We start from the raw sequence: 20,634 nt of genomic DNA, 5'->3' as shown, positions 1-20,634 counted from the left end.
TCTGCAGGACTACACCCTGACCATGTACTTCCAGCAGGCATGGCGAGATAAACGCCTCTCATACTCGGAGATCCCTCTGAACCTCACGTTGGATAATCGGGTGGCTGATCAGCTGTGGGTCCCGGATACGTACTTCCTAAATGACAAGAAGTCCTTCGTTCATGGTGTGACGGTGAAAAACAGGATGATCCGCCTCCACCCGGACGGCACGGTGCTCTACGGTCTGAGGTACACTTTATTCTGCATTTTAAATTTCAGATAATAGTATATAATGTGAATGTAATGCAAGTATAACTTTAAATAGTGTAAGAATAGTATAAATATAATTTATATAGTGTGAGTTTAGTGTAGGTTTATATAGTGTGAGTATAGTTGTCACAAACTAGAGGCTGAGACAAAAGCAAGTGCAGGTTTGGCAGATTTAATAACAACAAAGTCCAAGGATAAGGCAGAAATCCATTGTCAAAAAACAGGCAGAGGTCAGGTGATCAGAAAAACAGGCAAAACTAGTCAGGGCAGAGAATCGAAGTCAAAAGTAAACAGAGGTCAAATCACAGAATGGCAAACATGAAAACAAGGCTTCGAGGACAACAACAGAGACTAGGCAGCTGAACGTATACTTCGCAAAGTCTAAATGCTCACAAAGTCTCTTATATGCTGTGTTTGTGATTGTGTGTGAAATTGGGTGCAAGTGTGTGCAATTATAGTTCCGGAGAAGGTGAACGTGTGTGTGTGGGAAGTGTAGTCCATGGTGGCCATGTTTGTAGACCACAATGCAGGATTGGAAATGTAGTCACTGGTTTGCTGTGACATTACAAACACGCTCCAGGGTGCTTCTCCCAAAACGCCAAAATACACTCCCTCCCCCGGCGGTTCTGGGCCTCTGGGCAAAATATCTTCATATGAACCGGGAGACTGAGTGGTGTCCTCAGCGGAGCAGGAAGGCAGAGCGACGTCCTCAGCGGAGCAAGAAGGCAGAGCATCGTTCTCTGCGAAGTAGGAAGGCAGACCGATATCCTCAGCAGAGCAGGAAGGCGGAGCGACGTCCTCCGTGGATCAGGAAGGTGGAGCGTCGTCCTCCATTGACTCTGCAGGCTGAACTTGGTTGGCTGTGTTAACAGACTCAAGCGTGAGCAGAGCTTGGTTGTCTGTGTCAGTAGACTCGAGCTTGATCAGAACTTGGTTGTCCATGCCAGCAGACTTTGGCGTGAGAAGAACTTGGACAGTCGTGTCAGCAGACTCGGGAGTGATCAGAACTTGATTGGTCATGACATTGGTTTCAGGCATGAGGAGAACTTGGTTGTTTCTGTCAACAGACTCTGGCGTAAGCTTAACTTGGATGGTCGTGACTTCGGTTTCAGGCATGAGCAGAGCTTGGTTGTCCGGGTCAGCCAGCTCGGGTGTGATCAGAACTTGGTTGGTCATCACATCAGTTTCAAGTTTCGCCTCTTCGACCTCTTGCAGGAGCATGACTGGAGCTCTTGATATGAGACTGCCTCGTGGGTCTCATGCTGGAGCTCTGGGGATGAAACCTCCTCGTGGGTCTCAGTTTGGAGTTCTGGAGATGAGGTCACCATGTTGACCTCTGGCTGGAGCTCTGCAGGTGAGACTGCCATGTTGACCTCCAGCTGAAGCTCGGTAATTGAGACCTCCTCGTGAGTCTGAGGTTGGAGCTCTGGGCCCGAGGTATCCACGTTGAGCTCTGGCTGGAGCTCGGCAGAGGAGACCACATAGTGGGTCTTAGGCGGGAGCTTTGAGAAGGAGGTCCCTCTGTTTGCCTGTTCATAATAGGTGGTGAACGGCAAGTCAGGTTCATCTCTGAGGCAGGGTTCCCCCAAAAGATCCTCCAGGACTGCCCTGGATTCTGGACTGCCGAACATCATCATGAATAGTCCCACAAACTGAGTTACGTTCTCCAGTCCCCTGGATCCTAGACTGCTAGACGTTGTGCCCACTGGCGGGCTGAGCCAAAAAACCAGGACACAATGAACCTTATTCATTGCTTCTCGCTGGTCTTGGGGTCCGTTAAGCTTGAGAAATAAATCTGGCAGTCAACCAGAAAATAACCAGGGTAGCCAAAAAAAACATCAAACCGATCTGGGAGATCTATGAAAGTCCATTGCGGAAACTGGATTGAATCCAAGGCGTGGATGGTTTGCTTAGTGTGACATCACCTCCGTCTTTCTGCTGCTTCCATGTTATCGGAGAAGTATTCGGTCACGAACTGGAGGCTAAGATGGAAGCAAGTACAGGTTTGGCAGATTTAATAACAACAAAGTCCAAGAATAAGGCAGAAATCCGTTGTCAAAAATCAGGCAGAGGTCAGGTGATCAGGCAAACAGGCAAAACTAGGCAGGGCAGAGAATCAAAGTCAAAAGTATTACATTACAGTAGTGTAGGTTTATATAGTGTGAGTATAGTGAAAGTATACATTTATATAGTGGGAATATAGTGGAAGCATACATTTATATAGTGTGAGTATAGTGGAAGTATACATTTATATAGTGTGAGTATATTGTAGGTTTATATAGTATGAGTATAGCGGAAGTATACATTTATATAGTGTGAATATATTATAGGTTTATATAGTGTGAGTATAGTGGATGTATACATTTATATAGTGGGAATATAGTGGAAGTATACATTTTTATAGTGGAAGTATAGTGTGAATATAGTGGAAATATACATTTATATAGCAGAAGTATAGTGTGAGTATAGTGGACGTATACATTTATATAGTGGGAATATAGTGGAAGTATACATTTTTATAGTGGAAGTATAGTGTGGATATAGTGGAAATATACATTTATATAGCAGAAGTATAGTGTGAGTATAGTGGAAGTATACATTTGTATAGTGTGAGTATAGTGGAAATATACATTTATATAGTGTGAGTGTAGTGTGAGTATAGTGGAAGTATACATTTATATAGTGTGAGTATAGTGGAAGCATAAATTTATATAGTGTAGGTTTATATAGTGTGAGTATAGTGGAAGTATACATTTATATAGTGTGAGTATAGTGGAAGTATACATTTATATAGTGTAGGTTTATATAGTTTGAGTATAATGGAAGTATAGATTTTATAGTGTGACTATAGTGTGAGTATACATTTAAATAGTGTGAGTATAGTGGACGTATACATTTATATAGTTGAGTATAGTGGACACATACATTTATATAGTGTAGGTTTATGTAGTGTGAATATAGTGACAGCATACATTTATATACTTGAGTATAGTGGACGCATACATTTATGTAGTGTAGGTTTATGTAGTGTGAATATAGTGACAGTATACATTTATATAGTGGAAGTATAGTGTGAGTATAGTGGAAATATAAGTTTATAGTGGAAGTATAGTGGAAGTATACATTTATATAATGGAAGTATAGTGTGAGTATAGTGGAAGTATAAGTTTATAGTGGATGTTTGTGTAGTGTGAGTATAGTGGAAGTATAGCTTTATATAGTGTGAGTATAGTGGAAGTATAAGTTTATATTGGTTGTTTGTATTGTGGAAGTATAGTATAAGTATAATGGAAGTATAGATTTATATAGTGTGAGTTTAGTGGAAGTATAAGTTTATAGTGGATGTTTGTATAGTGTGAGTATAGTGGAAGTATAGATGTATATAGTGGAAGTATATTGTGAGTATAATGGAATTATAAGTTTGTAGTGGATGTTTGTATAGTGTGAGTATATTGTGAGTATAGTGGAAGTACAGATTTATATAGTGAGTATAGTGGAAGTATAGATTTATATAGTGTGAGTATAGTGGAAGTATAAGTTTGTAGTGGATGTTTGTATAGTGTGAGTATATTGTGAGTATAGTGGAAGTACAGATTTATATAGTGAGTATAGTGGAAGTATAGATTTATATAGTGTGAGTATAGTGGAAGTATAAGTTTGTAGTGGATGTTTGTATAGTGTGAGTATAGTGTGAGTATAGTGGAAGTAGAGATTTATATAGTGAGTATAGTGGAAGTAAAAGTTTATAGTGGATGTTTGTATAGTGTGAGTATAGTGGAAGTATACATTGATATAGTGGAAGTATAGTGTGAGTATAGTGGAAGTATAAGTTTGTAGTGGATGTTTGTATAGTGTGAGTACAGTGTGAGTATAGTGGAAGTATAGATTTATATAGTGAGTATAGTTGAAGTATAGATTTATATAGTGTGAGTATAGTGGAAGTAAAAGTTTATAGTGGATGTTTGTATAGTGTGAGTATAGTGGAAGTGTAGATTTATATAGCGTGAGTATAGTGGAAGTATAGATTAATATAGTGTGAGTATAGTGGAAGTATAAGTTTATAGCGGATGTTTGTATAGTGTGAATACAGTGTAAGTATACATTTATATAGTGGAAGTATAGTGTGAGTATAGTGGACATATAGATTTATACAGATTGAGTATAGTGTAAGTATAAGTTTATAGTGGACGTTTGTGTAGTCTAAGTATAGTGGGCTATATAATACTGGCTAACAGTTATCTCATGTTGAGTATGCATGGTGATACAAGTAACACTGCTAGCATAGCATTAGCTTAGCATGAATAAACATGCTTGAAGTGTTTGAATTGAGATGAAGAGTCTCTGAGAGGAAATTCAATCAGGACGCTGATCGAAACATTAGCGTTCAGGATGTAGCCTGCGTCTGCGAAAAAAACGTGGTTATGAAACATAAACGATGATGTTATATGATGTATGATGAAATAAAAATCCCCGACGGTCACATGCCTTTCCTCACTTAATGTCAGTCTATAAATCATTTCAGTGAAAACTGTCAGCAGGTAAAAATCATAATCACAGACATAAATCATCGCGTTACTGTTTTTTTGTGTGTGTGTGTGTGTGCATAAATACAAATAATAACTTTTTAGATCAACTTTTATTCACTAGTAAAGCTTCACATTAAGTTTTTCCAACAAACATTAATTTATTTAACATTAAAACACCATCGTTACAGTACAGAATAAAAGAATGTAAACACACAGAAACTGTTAAACTAACTTAACAGTATTCTAAGGTATGTCTGTGTGTGTGTGTGTGTGTGTGTGTGTGTGTGTGTGTGTGTGTGTGTGTGTGTGTGTGATTTATTCATAGTTTTCCTTCGTGTTTGAAAACGTCTTACGAGTTTAAAGAGGTTCTGGACCATAATTAAACAAAGAAAAAAAGAAGGAGTGCCTGAACCTCCCGTGGTTTTCTTCTCACAACAATCAGCAGGAGTTTTAATAACGTGCAGAGGAGTGAAAACTCCCAACTCACAAAAAAAGATTACACGTTTATTTTTCACGTTTATTCTTAGAGAGCAACATGTAGTTACGACATCACAGTTCAGCCGTTACTCATTAAGCTCCGCCTTTTATTTCACACATACTGTACGGCCTTTAACTGGAATTTTATCGGGATGCACACACATGCACAATCACCATGAAAAGGACTATAGCCCAGAGCCACGCCCCTAAAGCATAACCTGACACGTCATTAAAATAGTATGAATTGAATCAAATGCGTGAGGAAGGTATTAAATCCATTAAGAATAAAACATAATAAAACATTTTATTATGCACAGCAGTCAAAAATAGATACATATACATACATAACTAACTAACTAACGATAGATAGATAGATAGATAGATAGATAGATAGATAGATAGGTAGATAGAAACTTTATTTATTGCAAAAGGAAATTCAAACACCAGATGATTTGCTTCTTCAAGGAAGTTCAAGTGTAATTTGACAGTTTTGATGTGTACGAACCAAGCTAGAGAAAATATTTTCATTTTGTCACTGGAATAAGATCTACTGAGACAAAAATCTCACTGATGAGCTTCCTCTGAAGAAACGTGCCAACATTTACGGTTTAGCTGTGGCATTTTACCATTTTTGACTACAGCTCTCTGGCGCTTCTGGAATTAAAGTTACTTTCTGATCATTTTAATAAGAAAATAAAAATAACGCCAAAATGTACAGCAGTGCTAAAGAAGCACGGGACAGTCGAGCAGCGTAAGCATATAACATTATTGATTTCATTAAAATTGTCATGATCCTGACTGACCTGATGGTGAGATGGTGGTGCTATTTTACTCCTGCACTGTGAGACATAGAGAAAAATGTATTTCCTCTGCGTATTTTTTGTCTCAAACTTAATAAATCTAAAGAACTGTTAAGCTCCGCCTCTTAAAATTTGAGTTACTTAGCATAACATGCAAAAGAATTTTCACAAATTTGATGTGGTTATGTCACATGACTTTGAAGGGGTACAAGGCAATATCATGCAATTACTTGTTTCCCTTTTCCACTTGATTTAATCCATGTGGAATTTTGCATACTGTTTATTTGTCCTAGCTTATATAAATGTATAAATGGATTTATAAATTTGTCGTGTTAAAAAATATGGCCGCCAACAGCCAATAAGGTTTCAGCAAGCACTGGAGAATGTTAACATGAGTCAGCTCTGAAATGATAGTCTTATGTGACCTACTTGTGAAGGAAGTGCTTGGACCCGGCGAGCACTGCTTTGGAAGTGCTGCTATTAAAGAGTTTATGTTTTAAAAGAGAGAAATAGAGAGTAGAAAAATGATTTAAAAAAATAAACCCAGACATCATTCTGTTTGTGTGTATATTAAAGGTCATACAGAGCTCTGAGCTTGCCTGAGTTTCCCATCCACAGAGGGGAAATGGGGAATTTCTAATCATATTCAGCATGATTCATGTGAACAATAACCGACACGGCCGCTGTGTAGTAATGCACGATGAATATTCACATCGTTCAGCCGACAGAATTCCTGCCTGCATTTCAGAGCATAAAATAAACAAGCGTCTACACCGAGTGGGTGTTTATAAAGTCTCGGTGACATTCACGTTCAACGCTCGCCCTCAGCGCGTCCCTTCACGGCAGCTTTAACGCAACACCACACTGAGCCTCTCATATTCTATTCATTTATTCAAGGGCACTTCAGATTCAGAGCGGTGAAACAACACCAGTTGTTTTAATTGCCACTTGAATTTGGGGTCAGAATGCAAAAAAGATTCAGACAAAGATCAAAGATCAAATAACTAAAATAAACAACATTTATTAAAACAAATGCACATACATACAACTGAAAAAGAGTATAAGCATTAAAATAAATGCTAATTTAATGTCATATCTCAGTTTTAGAGCCATAAAGCCAACGCTGAAGAAAATGTCACTTTAGTGTTTGATCACCAGCTGATGAAATATAAACTTCTCATTAGAGCACTCGTTAGTGCTGACTCATTTGTGCAGACTCGTTAGTGCGGACTCGTTAGTGCGGACTCGTTTGTGCAGACTCGTTAGTGACAATTCATTAGTACAGACTCGTTTGTGTGGACTCGTTGGTACCAACATTTTAGCGCCGACTCGCTAGTGCCGTCTTGTTTGTGTGGACATGTTAGTGCAGACCCGTTAGTGACAATTCATTAGTGCCGACTTGTTTGTGTGAACTCGTTGGCACCAACTTGTTAGTGCCGACTCGTTAGTGCAGACCCGTTAGAGCTGACTTATTAGTGATGACTCGTTAGTGCAGATTCATAAGTGCCAACTCGTTAGTGCCGACTCGTTAGTGCGGACCTTGATAGTGCGGACTCGTTTGTGCAGACACGTTAGTGACAATTCATTAGTACAGACTCGTTTGTGTGGACTCGTTGGTACCAACTTTTTAGCGCCGACTCGTTAGTGCCGTCTTGTTTGTGCGGACTCGTTTGTGCAGACTCGTTAGTGTGGACTTGTTAATGTGGATTCATTAGTGCCAAAGTGAGTGCTTCATAGGGGATCGAAGTTCCGAGATTAAAACGGTCTAGACTCTCTGTTGGACACCGACTGCTGTTTTGACCCCTTGACCTCTACCTAGTGCACTACGGTGCTGTGCCCAAATCTCGACAGAAACGGCTCACACCTCTCAAGGTCAATACATCTGTAACAAAAAACAAAAACGCAGACAGCCAAATAGGCAGGTGGGCAGACAGACAGGCAGGCAGATAGAAAGTGAGAGAGACACAAAGAGACAGGAAGACTGGAAGAGAGACAGACAGCAGAATGACATCAGACACACACAGACAGACAGACACACACACACACATACACACACACACACACACATACACACACATCTCTAGACACTCAGACCGAAGCACACACAGACAAGCAGATACATAGACAGAAAGGAAAGACATGGACACAGACAGATAGACAGGCAGACTTAAGAAGTAAGTACGGCAATGCTAAAAATCATTTACGTTTATAAAACATCAAATTAATACGTAGCAAATAAAAGTTACGGTTTAGCAGCTACACAAACACTGCACATTACACACAGACTACACACATTATACATACATTACACACACACTACACACATTATACACATTATACACACATTATACACACACTACACACAGACTACCCACATTATACATACATTACACACATTATACACACATTATACACACAGACTACACACATTATACACACACTACACACATTATACACACATTATACACACACTACACGCATTATACACACATTATACATACATAACACACATTATACACACATTATACACTGTAGGGAAATAACCCGTGAGGGGCAGAGCACAGACACCCAGGAGGCGGTTTGTCAGGTGATAAGGGGGGCTTGCTTTTATTTTCTTTGTTTTTGTGTTTTAGGGGTGTGTGTGTGTATGGGTGTGTAGGGGTTTGCGTGCGGCTGGCGTTGCAGATTTCTTCCGGGGGCATGTCGGTGCTTCCCCGGACGCGTGAGGGCTTCCTCGTGCCATCAGGCACCGCCGAGTGTGTGTGTTCAGCAAGCAGCGGCCTCGTCTGGGTCCGAGTCGTCTGTGTGAGAGAGAGAGAGAGAGTGAACACACACACGCACAGAGAGCGAGAGGGCGATTTGAAAATGCCGAAAAAAAGGTCAAACAATAATGGGTGTTGGGGAGAAGTGACGCGCACATGTCACCCGAGATACTTCTCTTCGGACGAGCGGAGGAGTGGCCTCTTATACTCTTCCCTCGTCTGTTGTTTACCGTCACATGTTTTCGGGTTGCCGTCTGTTTTGACGCGGGGCTGTCTCTTCTGTGCCTGCGCGGTAGTCAGAGAAGCAGCGATTTTACTACCTTGTGCGCCAGCTGTCGGTCCGTCGCAACAGTACCCCCCCAGCTCCGAGCCTACTACTGCTGTGTGGCGGGCCCAGAGTGCGTCTCATCGTGAGAGCCCATCTGGATTACTGTGGTGGGTCACTGCCCGGTGCTGGACCTGGAATGAGAAATCTTGCAAGGCCAAGAAACACCGGGTTACCCTGGCGTTGGTGTCCTTGGCCTTGGCCATCCACTGGAGTGGGGCGTGGTCGATCACTAGGACGAAGTGCTGGCTGGCCAGGTAGTACCGTAGTTCCTCGATGGCCCATTTAATCGCTAGGGCCTCTCTCTCCACAGCCGCATATCTCTTCTCAGCTGGGGACAGCTTTCTGCTAATGTAGAGGACCGGGTGCTCCGCCCCGTCAAAGGTCTGTGAGAGGACTGCGCCCAGCCCTGGCCTTTCTTTGTGAGATCTGAGAGGGGGAGGCTATGGATGAGAAATTAGGCACAAACCTACGGTAGTACCCCGCCAACCCCAAGAAGGCACGTACCTGTTTTTTGACGTCGGCCGAGGATAACCCTTTATGGCTTCAGTTTTCTTCGCCTGGGGCTTGAGCAAGCCCCGGCCAATACGGTGCCCAAGATACTGTGCCTCGGTCAGCCCCAAGTGGCACTTTTTGGGATTGGCAGTCAGCCCGGCCTTCCGGAGCTCTTTCAGGACTTCCTCCAGGTGGAACAGGTGGTCCGACCAGGTGGAGGAGTGAATGACCACATCATCTAGGTAGGCAGCTGTGAAGGCACGATGGGGTTGCAGGACAGTGTCCATTAGCTGCTGGAATGTCGAGGGTGCTCCGTGCAACCCAAAGGGGAGGTTCCCGGTATTGCCAGTGGCCGTCCGCCGTGCTGAAGGCCGTCTTTGGTCTCGCCTCTGGGCCTAGGGTTACTTGCCAGTATCCCTTGCTTAGGTCCAGGGTGGATATGAAGTGGGCCCTCCTCAGCCACTCTACTAGGTCGTCCACTCAAGGGAGGGGATAGCTGTCGAATTCCGACACCTGGTTCAGCTTCCGGAAGTCATTGCACAGCCACATGCTTCAGTCGGGCTTCGGTACGACCACGATGGGGCTGGACCAGGGGCTATTGGACTGTTCAATGATGCTATCTCACAGCATCCAGCCAACTTCCTCCTCCATAGCCTTGCGGCGGGCATCCGGGAACCGATAGGGCCGCTGCCGTACCGCCATTCCCGGCGGGGTCTTGATTTCATGGTGTACCAGCTGGGTCATTCCTGAGGAAGTAGAAAATACATCACTGAACTGCCCTACTAGCTCTGATAATTCCTGCCTTTGCCCGGGAGTGAGGTCTTCCCCCAGCTGGACCAAGGCACTTTCCTCCTTGCCTGTCTCTATGGTCACGAACACCGACACCACTGGTGCTGGCTCTACCCATTTCTTTAGCAGGTTTATGTGGTAGGTTTGTGTGGCGGCTCGCTTACCGGGCTGTTGCAGGCGATAGTTTACGGCCCCTTTTCTCTCGAGGACGGTGTATGGCCACCGGGCCAGGAATTTACAGCCACTGTTCAGTACCAGGAGGAGCACCCGATCGCCAGGCCGAAACTCCCGGGGGTGTGCTGGCGGTCGTACACTCATTTCTGCTGCACTTGGGCGGCTCTTAGGTGCTCCTGTACGATCGGGGCTACTCGGTGGATCCTCTCCTGCATTTCCTGTACGTATTCAATGAATGAGCGGAACAGGGAGGGTTGCTCCTCCCAGGCCTCCTGGGCCACGTCCAGCAGTCCTCGAGGCCACCGCCCAAAGAGGAGCTCGAAAGGGGTAAAACCTGTGGAGGCCTGGGGGCACTCCCGGACGGCAAAGAGGACGTAGGGCAGGAGGAGGTCCCAATTCCTCCCTTCTTCACTCATCACCCTCCGTAACATCTGCTTTAGGGTTTGATTAAATCTCTATGAGCCCGTCAGTCTGGGGGTGGTAGACGGACGCCTCTAGGTGTTTTACCTGCAACAGCCGACACAGATCAGACATTAGCTTAGAGACAAAGGGCGTACCTTTATTATACACACATTATACACACACTACACACATTATACACTCACTACACACATTATACACACAGACTACACACATTATACACACGTTATACACACACTACACACATTATACACACAGACTACACACGATACACTCACTACACACATTATACACACAGATTACACACATTATACACACAGACTACACACATTATATACACACTACATACATTATACACACACTACACAAACTACACAAAGACCACACATTATACACACACTACACACATTATACACAAACTACACACATTATACACACAGACTACACACATTATACATACGCTACACACATTATACACCCAGACTACACACATTATACATACACTACACACATTATACACACTACACACATTATACACAGACTACACACATTATACACACATTATACACACTTCATACACACACTACACACATTATACACACACTACATACATTATACACACATTATACACACAGTCTACACACATTATACATACATTATACACACACTACACACATTATACACACAGACTACACACCTTATATGCACACTACACACATTATACACAAACTACACACATTATACACACATTATACATATTTCATACACACATTATACATACATTATACACACATTATACACACACTACACACATTATACACACAAACTGCACACATTATACACACAGACTACGCACAGTACACACATTATACACAAACTACACACATACACACAGTATACACACATTATGCACACATCATACACACTTCATACACACATTATACACACTGCTCACATTATACACAGATTATACACAGACTACACACATTATACACACATTATACACACACTACACACATTATACACACAGACTACACACATTATACACACATTATACACACACTACACACATTATACGCACACTATACACATTGTACACAAATTATACACACATTATGCACACATCATACACAGATTATACGTACATTATACACTTTATATACACTTTATACACACTTTATACACACTTTATACACACATTAGACACACATTATACACACTTCATACACACATTATACATACATTATGCACACTTTATACACACATTATATACTTTACATTCAAACACTAAAAGCACTTTATTATCAGTGAGATTTCACACTAACTTTTTTCCCCATTATACACACACTACACACATTATACACTCACTACACACAGTATACACACAGACTACACACATTATACACACGTTATACACACACTACACACATTATACATACACTACACACATTATACCCACAGACTACACACATTATGCACACACTACACACATTATACACACACTGCACACATTATACACACAGACTACACACATTATGCACACACTACACACATTATACACACATTATACACACATTACGCACACATCATACACACTTCATACACACATTATACACACTATACACACAGACTACACACATTATACATACATTACACACATTGCTCACATTATACACAGATTATACACAGACTACACACATTATACACACTTCATACACACTTTATACATACTTTATACACACATTAGACACACATTATACACACTTTATAAACACATTATACATACATTATGCACACTTTATACACACATTATACACACATTATATACTTTACATCCAAACACTAAAAGCACTTTATTATCAGTGAGATTTCATGCTAACTTTTTTCCCCTCGGTTTCACCCCTCAGCCCCAGAAATAGCAGAAACCCAGAGGACGAGTTCTTTGCCTTCCTCGACTCAGCTGTTCTAGCCGAACACGTGCTTGATTAAATAAATATGCATGAGAGCATCTCCTAATTAGCCTGAGATATGAACTTTATGTATAGTCTAATTAGCGTGAGGCTAGGAGAAGTGAGAAGCTGGAAGTCTCCATCAGAGAGAAGAGAGGATCAATCAGGGATCGAGTGGACGGTGAATCAGGAATTATAATGGAATTAAAACAATATAAGAGGCAGAAAATCACCCGGATGTCTTGGTGAACTGTGCTATGGTCAGGGTTTAAATTTAGCTTTCACAGTATTACATCAGATTTACACCAAAGTCGAGTCAGTGTGGTGAGTGAATCGCTGATGAGGCCAAAGAATCGAAAAAAAAATAAAGTTTGGCAAATCCAAGGAATATGAGTTCCCAAGGCAAGCGGCTCGTTTTGCTCATTTTACACCACCAATTGGACATAATGGAAGCAATTTACATCACCGTAACAAAGTAGGATCAGATTCAGGTAGATATACTCAGGTAGGTATTAGACTCTAGTAGACATAGGTATCAGACTCAGGTAGATATTAGATTCAGGTCAGTATCAGACTCAGGAAGGTATTAGACTAGTAGATGTCGGTATATATCAGACTCAGCTACATATCAGACGCAGGAAGGTATCAGACTCAGGTAGATATTACACTCAGGTCAGTATCAAACTCAGGTAGATATACTCAGGTAGGTATTAGACTCTAGTAGACATAGTCATCAGACTCAGGTAGATATTATACTGAGTAAAGTTTCAGACTCAGGTAGATATTAGATTCAGGTCAGTATCAGACTCAGGAATGTGTTAGACTAGAGGATGTAGGTATCGGACTCAGGTAGGTATCAGACACTGGAAGATATTAGACTCAGGTAGGTATTATAATCAGGAAGGTACCAGACTGAGGTAGATATCAGATATTTTCTGAGGTGATGTGGTGATGTAGAATGTACAGTACAATGCTAAATTGTTAGCTATAAGCTTTTCATGACTTTTAGCAACATTAGCCTCATACCTCGATTGCAAAACTAAAGAAACAAACTTCAGACACTAAACGTGTCTCAGCTGATGAACTACACTTGTGTACATTTCAATATTTAACCCAAACCGTTTCTCAACTGGAATGAAAACAATATTAAAATGAGATTTAAACAAACACAACATAGTGTTGGTTATAAATGATAACATTAGCACAAACATTTCCTCTGCTATCATTTACTTTTGTTCGGCCCAAAAAAAACATTAGTGACTTGTCACGTTATTTCTTGTCCAGCAGACAGTAAAATAAATTCATAGATTCCTCTCGGCCACACAAACAGTGGCGTGGTCTGATCTGACAGTCTGATTAGCCATGGAGACGTCTTGATATTCCCAACAACTTCGCCCTGCCAATTCTATTCCCATTCATCATTCAGAGCACTTGGCTCGGGCCGAACGAGAAAATAAAAGAAACTGATGGCACCGTTGGTGTGCCATAACGATCACAAATGGGTTTAACCCATCATAACCATCATTTCAGTGATGCACGAGCTGCTGATTCTGATGCTGCCAGAGTTACATCACCGTGAAGTATCGAGCAGCATCGCATTAAACACACATACACACACACACACACACTCACACACACACATGCGCACACACACAAACACACAGAGTATAAAGGGTATAAAGTCCACGCCGGGTCTTTAGATTTTACAGCAGTAATATCAGCTGGACTAATTTAAGAGGCTCGGGCAACGACCCCTTTAATAAAAACACACTGCTTCAGCATTCGTCTCATTTTTAAGCCTCACACACTTTTATTTAAAATCTTGCTATTAATTGGAGAAACTGACCAAGACATTTTTATTATTAGACTCTGCACACTCACAGCGGGTGCATTTAGGGAACTTGATGTGCACTCTCTAGGGCCCTAATGTCATCGTTTCTTTTATTTGATCTCACCGAGTTCTCCCACACACACATAGCTGTTATTATGCCTCAGTGGTTCCTCTACTTTATAACTATGAAATATCACATCTTTCTGTGATCTGTCACATCTCTCTGTCCTCTCGTCTCACTGCTGTCTCACTCACTGCTGTCTAACTGCTATCTCACTCACTACTGTCTCACTCACTGCTGTCTAACTCACTTCTGTCTCACTTCTATCTCACTCACTGCTGTCTCACTCACTCCTGTCTCACTGCTGTCTCACTGCTGTCTAACTCACTTCTGTCTCACTGCTATCTCGCTCACTGCTGTCCCACTGCTGTCTCAATCACTGCTGTCTAACTCACTGCTGTCTCACTACTATTTCACTCACTGCTGTCTCACCCACTGCTGCCTCACTGCTGTCTCACTCACTGCTGCCCCACTGCTGTCTCACTCACTGCTGCCCCACTTCTGTCTCACTCACTGCTGCCTCACTGCTGTCTCACTCACTGCTGTCTCACTCACTGCTGCCTCACTCACTGCTGCCTCATTGATGTCTCACTCACTGCTGTCTCACTGCTGTCTCACTCACTGCCGTCTCACTCACTTCTGTCTCACTCACTGCTGTCTCACTACATTGTCCGAGCCTCGGTCCTGGGTTCCGGTTTCAGCTGGAGCAGATCCTAAAACCATCTAACACATTTTACTGCCTTTTAAATCAGGTTCAGTTTTATGTTTAGTTCTTTTTATGTAATTAGTTAAAAACTCCATGGTCAAGAGCTGCTCGCTGCTCCACGTCCTTTCTGCAGTTACATACATATTTAAAATTACAGTTAATTATTAAACATAATTATTATTTTAAGGGTGTTCTGCACAATTATAGACGGTCCAAGTTAACACCTGCAAACGAACCCTATTCCCATCTCCCGACCTGGTCCTGATCTTGTCTCCTCCTTTTCTGCCTCGAGCTGTTCTGATGTTGTTAAATTCTCCAGATTTCACCTGAGGGAAGTCCGTATGGAACTCAGCAGCCTCCACCTACAGCTGGTGCTGCATTGCATCATGGGTAGATGCAGCTTCTTATTTATCACCTTGCTCTTCTTCAGTCTGTCCTCCTTTCTGCTCGTCCTCGCACCACGTCTTCCACAGCCGGTATCGGAAAAAAAGATTCAAGACTGCTAGAAAGTAGGACAAGGACTTTTAACTCGTCTCTCGATCCTGACTGGAGGATTGTTTGATATGTGGAACGGATCGGCTTTATTTCCCGGACAGATAACTGAAAATATTCTATGCGGATGTTTTAGGCCACGTAAACAAACACCATGAACAAGACAGGAGATTAATATTTGGTGATGAAAAATCAGTGGTTTACTTACTCTTACTAATTAATGGTCCATAATGTCATACAAACAAACAAACAAACACATCAGTGGGTATGCTGTGGCAATAAAAAGAATAAGTTTTTTTGTTGTGTTTGGTTTTTTTCAAAATGCAAAATTTAATCTATCATGACATTTAGGTTTATGCAAATACATGAATTAACATTTGTATTTGTGTGTGTGTGTGTGTGTGTGTGCGTGTGTGTGTGTGTGTGTGTGTAGGATCACTACAACCGCAGCCTGCATGATGGACTTGAGACGATATCCACTGGACGAACAAAACTGTACTCTGGAAATCGAGAGCTGTGAGTGATACAATATATATATATATATATATATATATATATATATATATATATATATATATATATATATATATATATATATATTCTCTCTCTCTCTCTCTCTCTCTCACTCTCTGTGGGTGAGGCTATGTATAAGCTCAGCTTGTGATATCACCAAACAAGCTTTGTGATATGCAAATTATTAGAGGACAACAAAGAGGTACCTGTAAACCTTTGGTTGAGGAATCGGTGTGCTAAGTTAGCTAGCTTTCCAACTTCAGATAGCAGTTGTCATGGTAACAATGAATTATATTCTGACAGGTTTGAACCACTGTTAAATAAATCTGCGAGAAAAAACGATGTAAATCAAGACTCTGGAACAAAACTGTGACTATCGTGAGGTAGTTTACTATTAGTTAGCTTACCGGTTAGCTAAGTTAGATAATGTTAGCGATATTCGGGTGTTGTGGAAAACATGAGATTGTTGAGGTGCATTTAAATTTGCATATTTATATATACTTTCTAATTATAGTATAATGAGGGTAAATGAGATGTTCCAAGGCAGTTTAACTTTAGATTCTTGAACATAAAAAAATACAAATATATTGTTTTGTTATTTTACAAAGATTATTTGAATATTTTAAAATGACAGGTTCATAGGATATCCATTAGAAATAAAAAAATAAAATCACTGTTTTATTTCTCTAATGAATTTGAGCCTCCCCTGGCACACCCTGGGCAACATTCAGTATCATACTGCTGAGCGGCTAATCCTTCCACTACGATGGTTCCACTATGAAGTGGAACCTCAACATGAAAAGAAGAATAAGAAGATGCATTTATATATGTTTTTAAATGAACTGCTTCCTGTCAGGAACGAAGTAAGATGTGGTTTTAGTTATTGCTGTTCTGCAGGTCTCTAATGACAACAAAAATAACTCACATTACACCTCAGTGTGAAACAGACAAGCCTGACTGCACCACAAATATCAACCACATGACAAACAAATCAATATTTAACACCCGGGCCATTGCGGTGCTGTCGAATCCGAGCCGTACTGCTGGAGCTGTGGTGAGCTGTGACTCTGTTCGCAAGTCTGAAATGGCTGAAATAAGTCAAACGACTGCTCCTGTGCTCCAGTAATGAGGCTGACCTTCATCTCCGCAAAGCCGAGGGATCAGGAAAGCATGGAACAGAAAAAAACATCCAATCAAATGTAATTGGGAGCGTGTGAATGTGAGCACTGATGTTAGAAAAAGAAAGAGCGAGATTGTTCTCATAAGTGCTGTTCACTTCACAGTGGACTTTTCAATAATAAATCATTTACATGATTCAAATTTAAATGCATTTTGACAAACCTAGTAATCACTGGATGCAGCGCTGAAGCTGAATTAGCAGAATAGTGCATAGTGGGTTAGGGTTGACCTTTACACTAATCCTAACACTAACACTAACCATTATACACAACCCTAACCCTAAACCTTAATCCCAACTGCTAACCCCAAACCCTAACCCTTAACCCTAAACCTTAACCCCAAATCCTAACCCCTAACTAGGCGAGCAATTGAAGCCATAAACATTTTCTGCTGGGATGGTGATCACTGAGATATTGTTTTATATTTAAGTAATATTATTATCAGCAGTTAGCTAACCGCTTTTTTTATTTTATGTCTTCTTATAAAATGGATAGTTTTGGTTCTAAATGTTGATTGGCTGAGCTGCGTTTGAAGCCGGTGTAAAATCCTTGATACACACACCTGTGAGCACATCACATTAACTGAATTCGGTATTAATCCTAATCTTTAAGACATTGTTTTATCCATATTTTATTGTTGTTATTATTTGGTAATAATAACAACAATAACAGCATATTGCTATCAAAGGTGGTGGAAAATGTCATGTCATTGCTGGTTTCGACAAGAACTACGTTACCCATCGGGCCTAGCACATCACATGGCCTAGTCACATGCCAATCACCAATTACTCACACCTGTTCTGTGTTTCACTAATTTATAACTCTGTTTAAGTTCCAGTTTTTGGCCGTGTGTGATCCTTGTTTCCACTTGGGTTGTTTAGTTTGTGGTTGTATTCATAAATAGCTGCACTTTCCTCCACCTCCCAATCGCTGACAAAGAAAATAATTTTTTTAAAATTCAATTTAACTTGTTTTACTTTTGACAGAATTCTAATGACAGTTTTTCTACGTGCTCGTGAATCACTTTGCGATTCGTGTTACCTTGTGCTTGTTTTTAACGTCCGTGCTCAGAGATCCCATTCCGACTGAGCTTTGAGAACCGACCAAGATGCATACAGTTGTTTTTATTTTTTTTAATCATCTCTGCCTAGTTCACCGTCATTGCCAGGAAATTCCATTACGGGTTTATTAACGGTTATGTTTTGATTAAATTGTACCTTGTTGCCTGCAGAATTAATCTTGAAAATTAATTTCATTAACACACGACGGTCTGCTGCTGCAGTGCACGAGACTACAAGAGAGTCCAGTGAGGAACGTTAAAAGCTGAACTCCAGAAGAATGTGGGGGAAAAAATCATAACGCAAATGAGGAAACGTGAAACAGGAGAGACTGTGATTGTGACTCACGTCGTCTAACAAAATCGAGTTCTTTCTTTAAATGTGAGAAACTGAATGTGTAAACAGAGCAGTCATTCCCAAAAACTGTTTTTACTCTTGTATTAAAATCACTTTTCAGTCAAGGATGGTTAACTTTGTAGCATCAGACGCGTTATCAGATGGAGACGGATATAAAAGAGCAAGGTATTTTAATGTGAGAACACGATTCCTTCTGCTCTCAGAGATTTCTTTCGCTCTCTAGAAAAATATGTTAAATTGACCCTGCTTTTATGCGAGTGTGCTCTCCTCCCATTTAGAGAACACACTCAAATTAATATGGCTCCCTCGCCGACCTTTTTTGTGCTCTTGCCCTCCAAGTTTCTTCTCCGGCTTCCAGATAATTAGGTTTTGCAAAAGAATTCTTTGAATGAATAAAAGTCGTATGTACGCACCAAAGCTGTTCAGAAAGATCGTGCTTATGCAGGCAGATTTTGTTGGTTAGCATTTGTGCTTTCCAAAAATAATTGCAGTCTAACCCAGAGCAAATGGTTTAGTGTTTGTTGTTGCAGCCTGTGAGAAATAAGAACTATATTTTGCAGAGTATTTGTTCCATCCTACGACGTTAATCTCGGCTCCAGGTTCTAACGTGTATTATGGTATAAATATTCTGCGCTGTTGAAACAGAACGAGAAGAACCTCGCAGTCGTCGGATCCAATTTTCCACGCTGTTTATACTCTCTGTGCTGTGAGGATGTGTGTTTGTGCTGAGTATTCCTCTGCGTTAGACGCTCCTGTTCGCCGTGTGTGCCTTGTTCTCCCAAGAGGAATAGGATTAAAGTAGCTTTTGAACTCTGCACATCAAAAATTTATTTCCATCTCCATGCGGGAGCTGTGCCTTAGATACCTCTCGTGTTTTTAAGGCGTATTCTTCTTGTTGAAGTCTCGCTTACAAAAACCTGAGCGTCGGGCGGTGTCAGGATCACGGACGGGTGTCAGGATCGTTCTCTTTCAACAAGTACAACTGTTCAAGATTACACTTCAAGTTGTATTATTTATTTTCAAAGGAAGTAAACTGGAGCAGAGTTTAAGGATGTGTATGGCCTCATGCAGCCTCAACATATTCTTAGCAGAGCAATCGTTTCCTCTCAAAGCCAAACATTAGCTATAAAGTCACTTCCAAAACTATTGGAACAGCAAGGCCAATTCAGTAATTTGTGCTCCACACCAAAGACATTTGGGTTTAAGATCAGAGGATGGTGATGAGTCGAGAGTTTAGGATTTCAGCTTTTATTTATTTCCTGGTTTTCACACCTAGACGTGTTAAACAACATAAAACATAGAACTTTTTGTATTAATTTTTAGGCAAGCAAATGTATAGGAACAGAAAAGTCTTGAAGTAAATGAAAGTAAATAACACTTAATATTTGTCTGTGACTCACTCACATCAAACTGTTGGTTTCTTCTTCTGTGAAGCTTTTACAGGTTTTTACTGCAGCTGTTGTTTGTTTCGG

At 41.0% G+C, this 20,634-nt stretch overlaps 1 protein-coding gene across 2 annotated transcripts in view; it reads left to right on the top strand.

The window, feature by feature from the left end:
* LOC108278475 (gamma-aminobutyric acid receptor subunit beta-2) overlaps positions 1-20,634 on the top strand; it is an 83,678-nt gene that overhangs the window by 37,045 nt on the left and 25,999 nt on the right. For both annotated transcript variants that reach the window (XM_017491876.3, XM_017491875.3), the window contains exons 4-5: positions 8-228; positions 16,490-16,572. In XM_017491876.3, coding sequence (XP_017347365.1) covers positions 8-228; positions 16,490-16,572 — 304 coding nt within the window. The remainder of the gene's footprint in view (positions 1-7; positions 229-16,489; positions 16,573-20,634) is intronic.

Source organism: Ictalurus punctatus, chromosome 18, assembly GCF_001660625.3.
Source record: "Ictalurus punctatus breed USDA103 chromosome 18, Coco_2.0, whole genome shotgun sequence".
Classification (NCBI taxonomy): domain Eukaryota; kingdom Metazoa; phylum Chordata; class Actinopteri; order Siluriformes; family Ictaluridae; genus Ictalurus; species Ictalurus punctatus.
The sequence above is the reverse complement of the archived record's forward strand: the minus strand, read 5'-3'. Positions and strand labels throughout refer to the sequence as shown.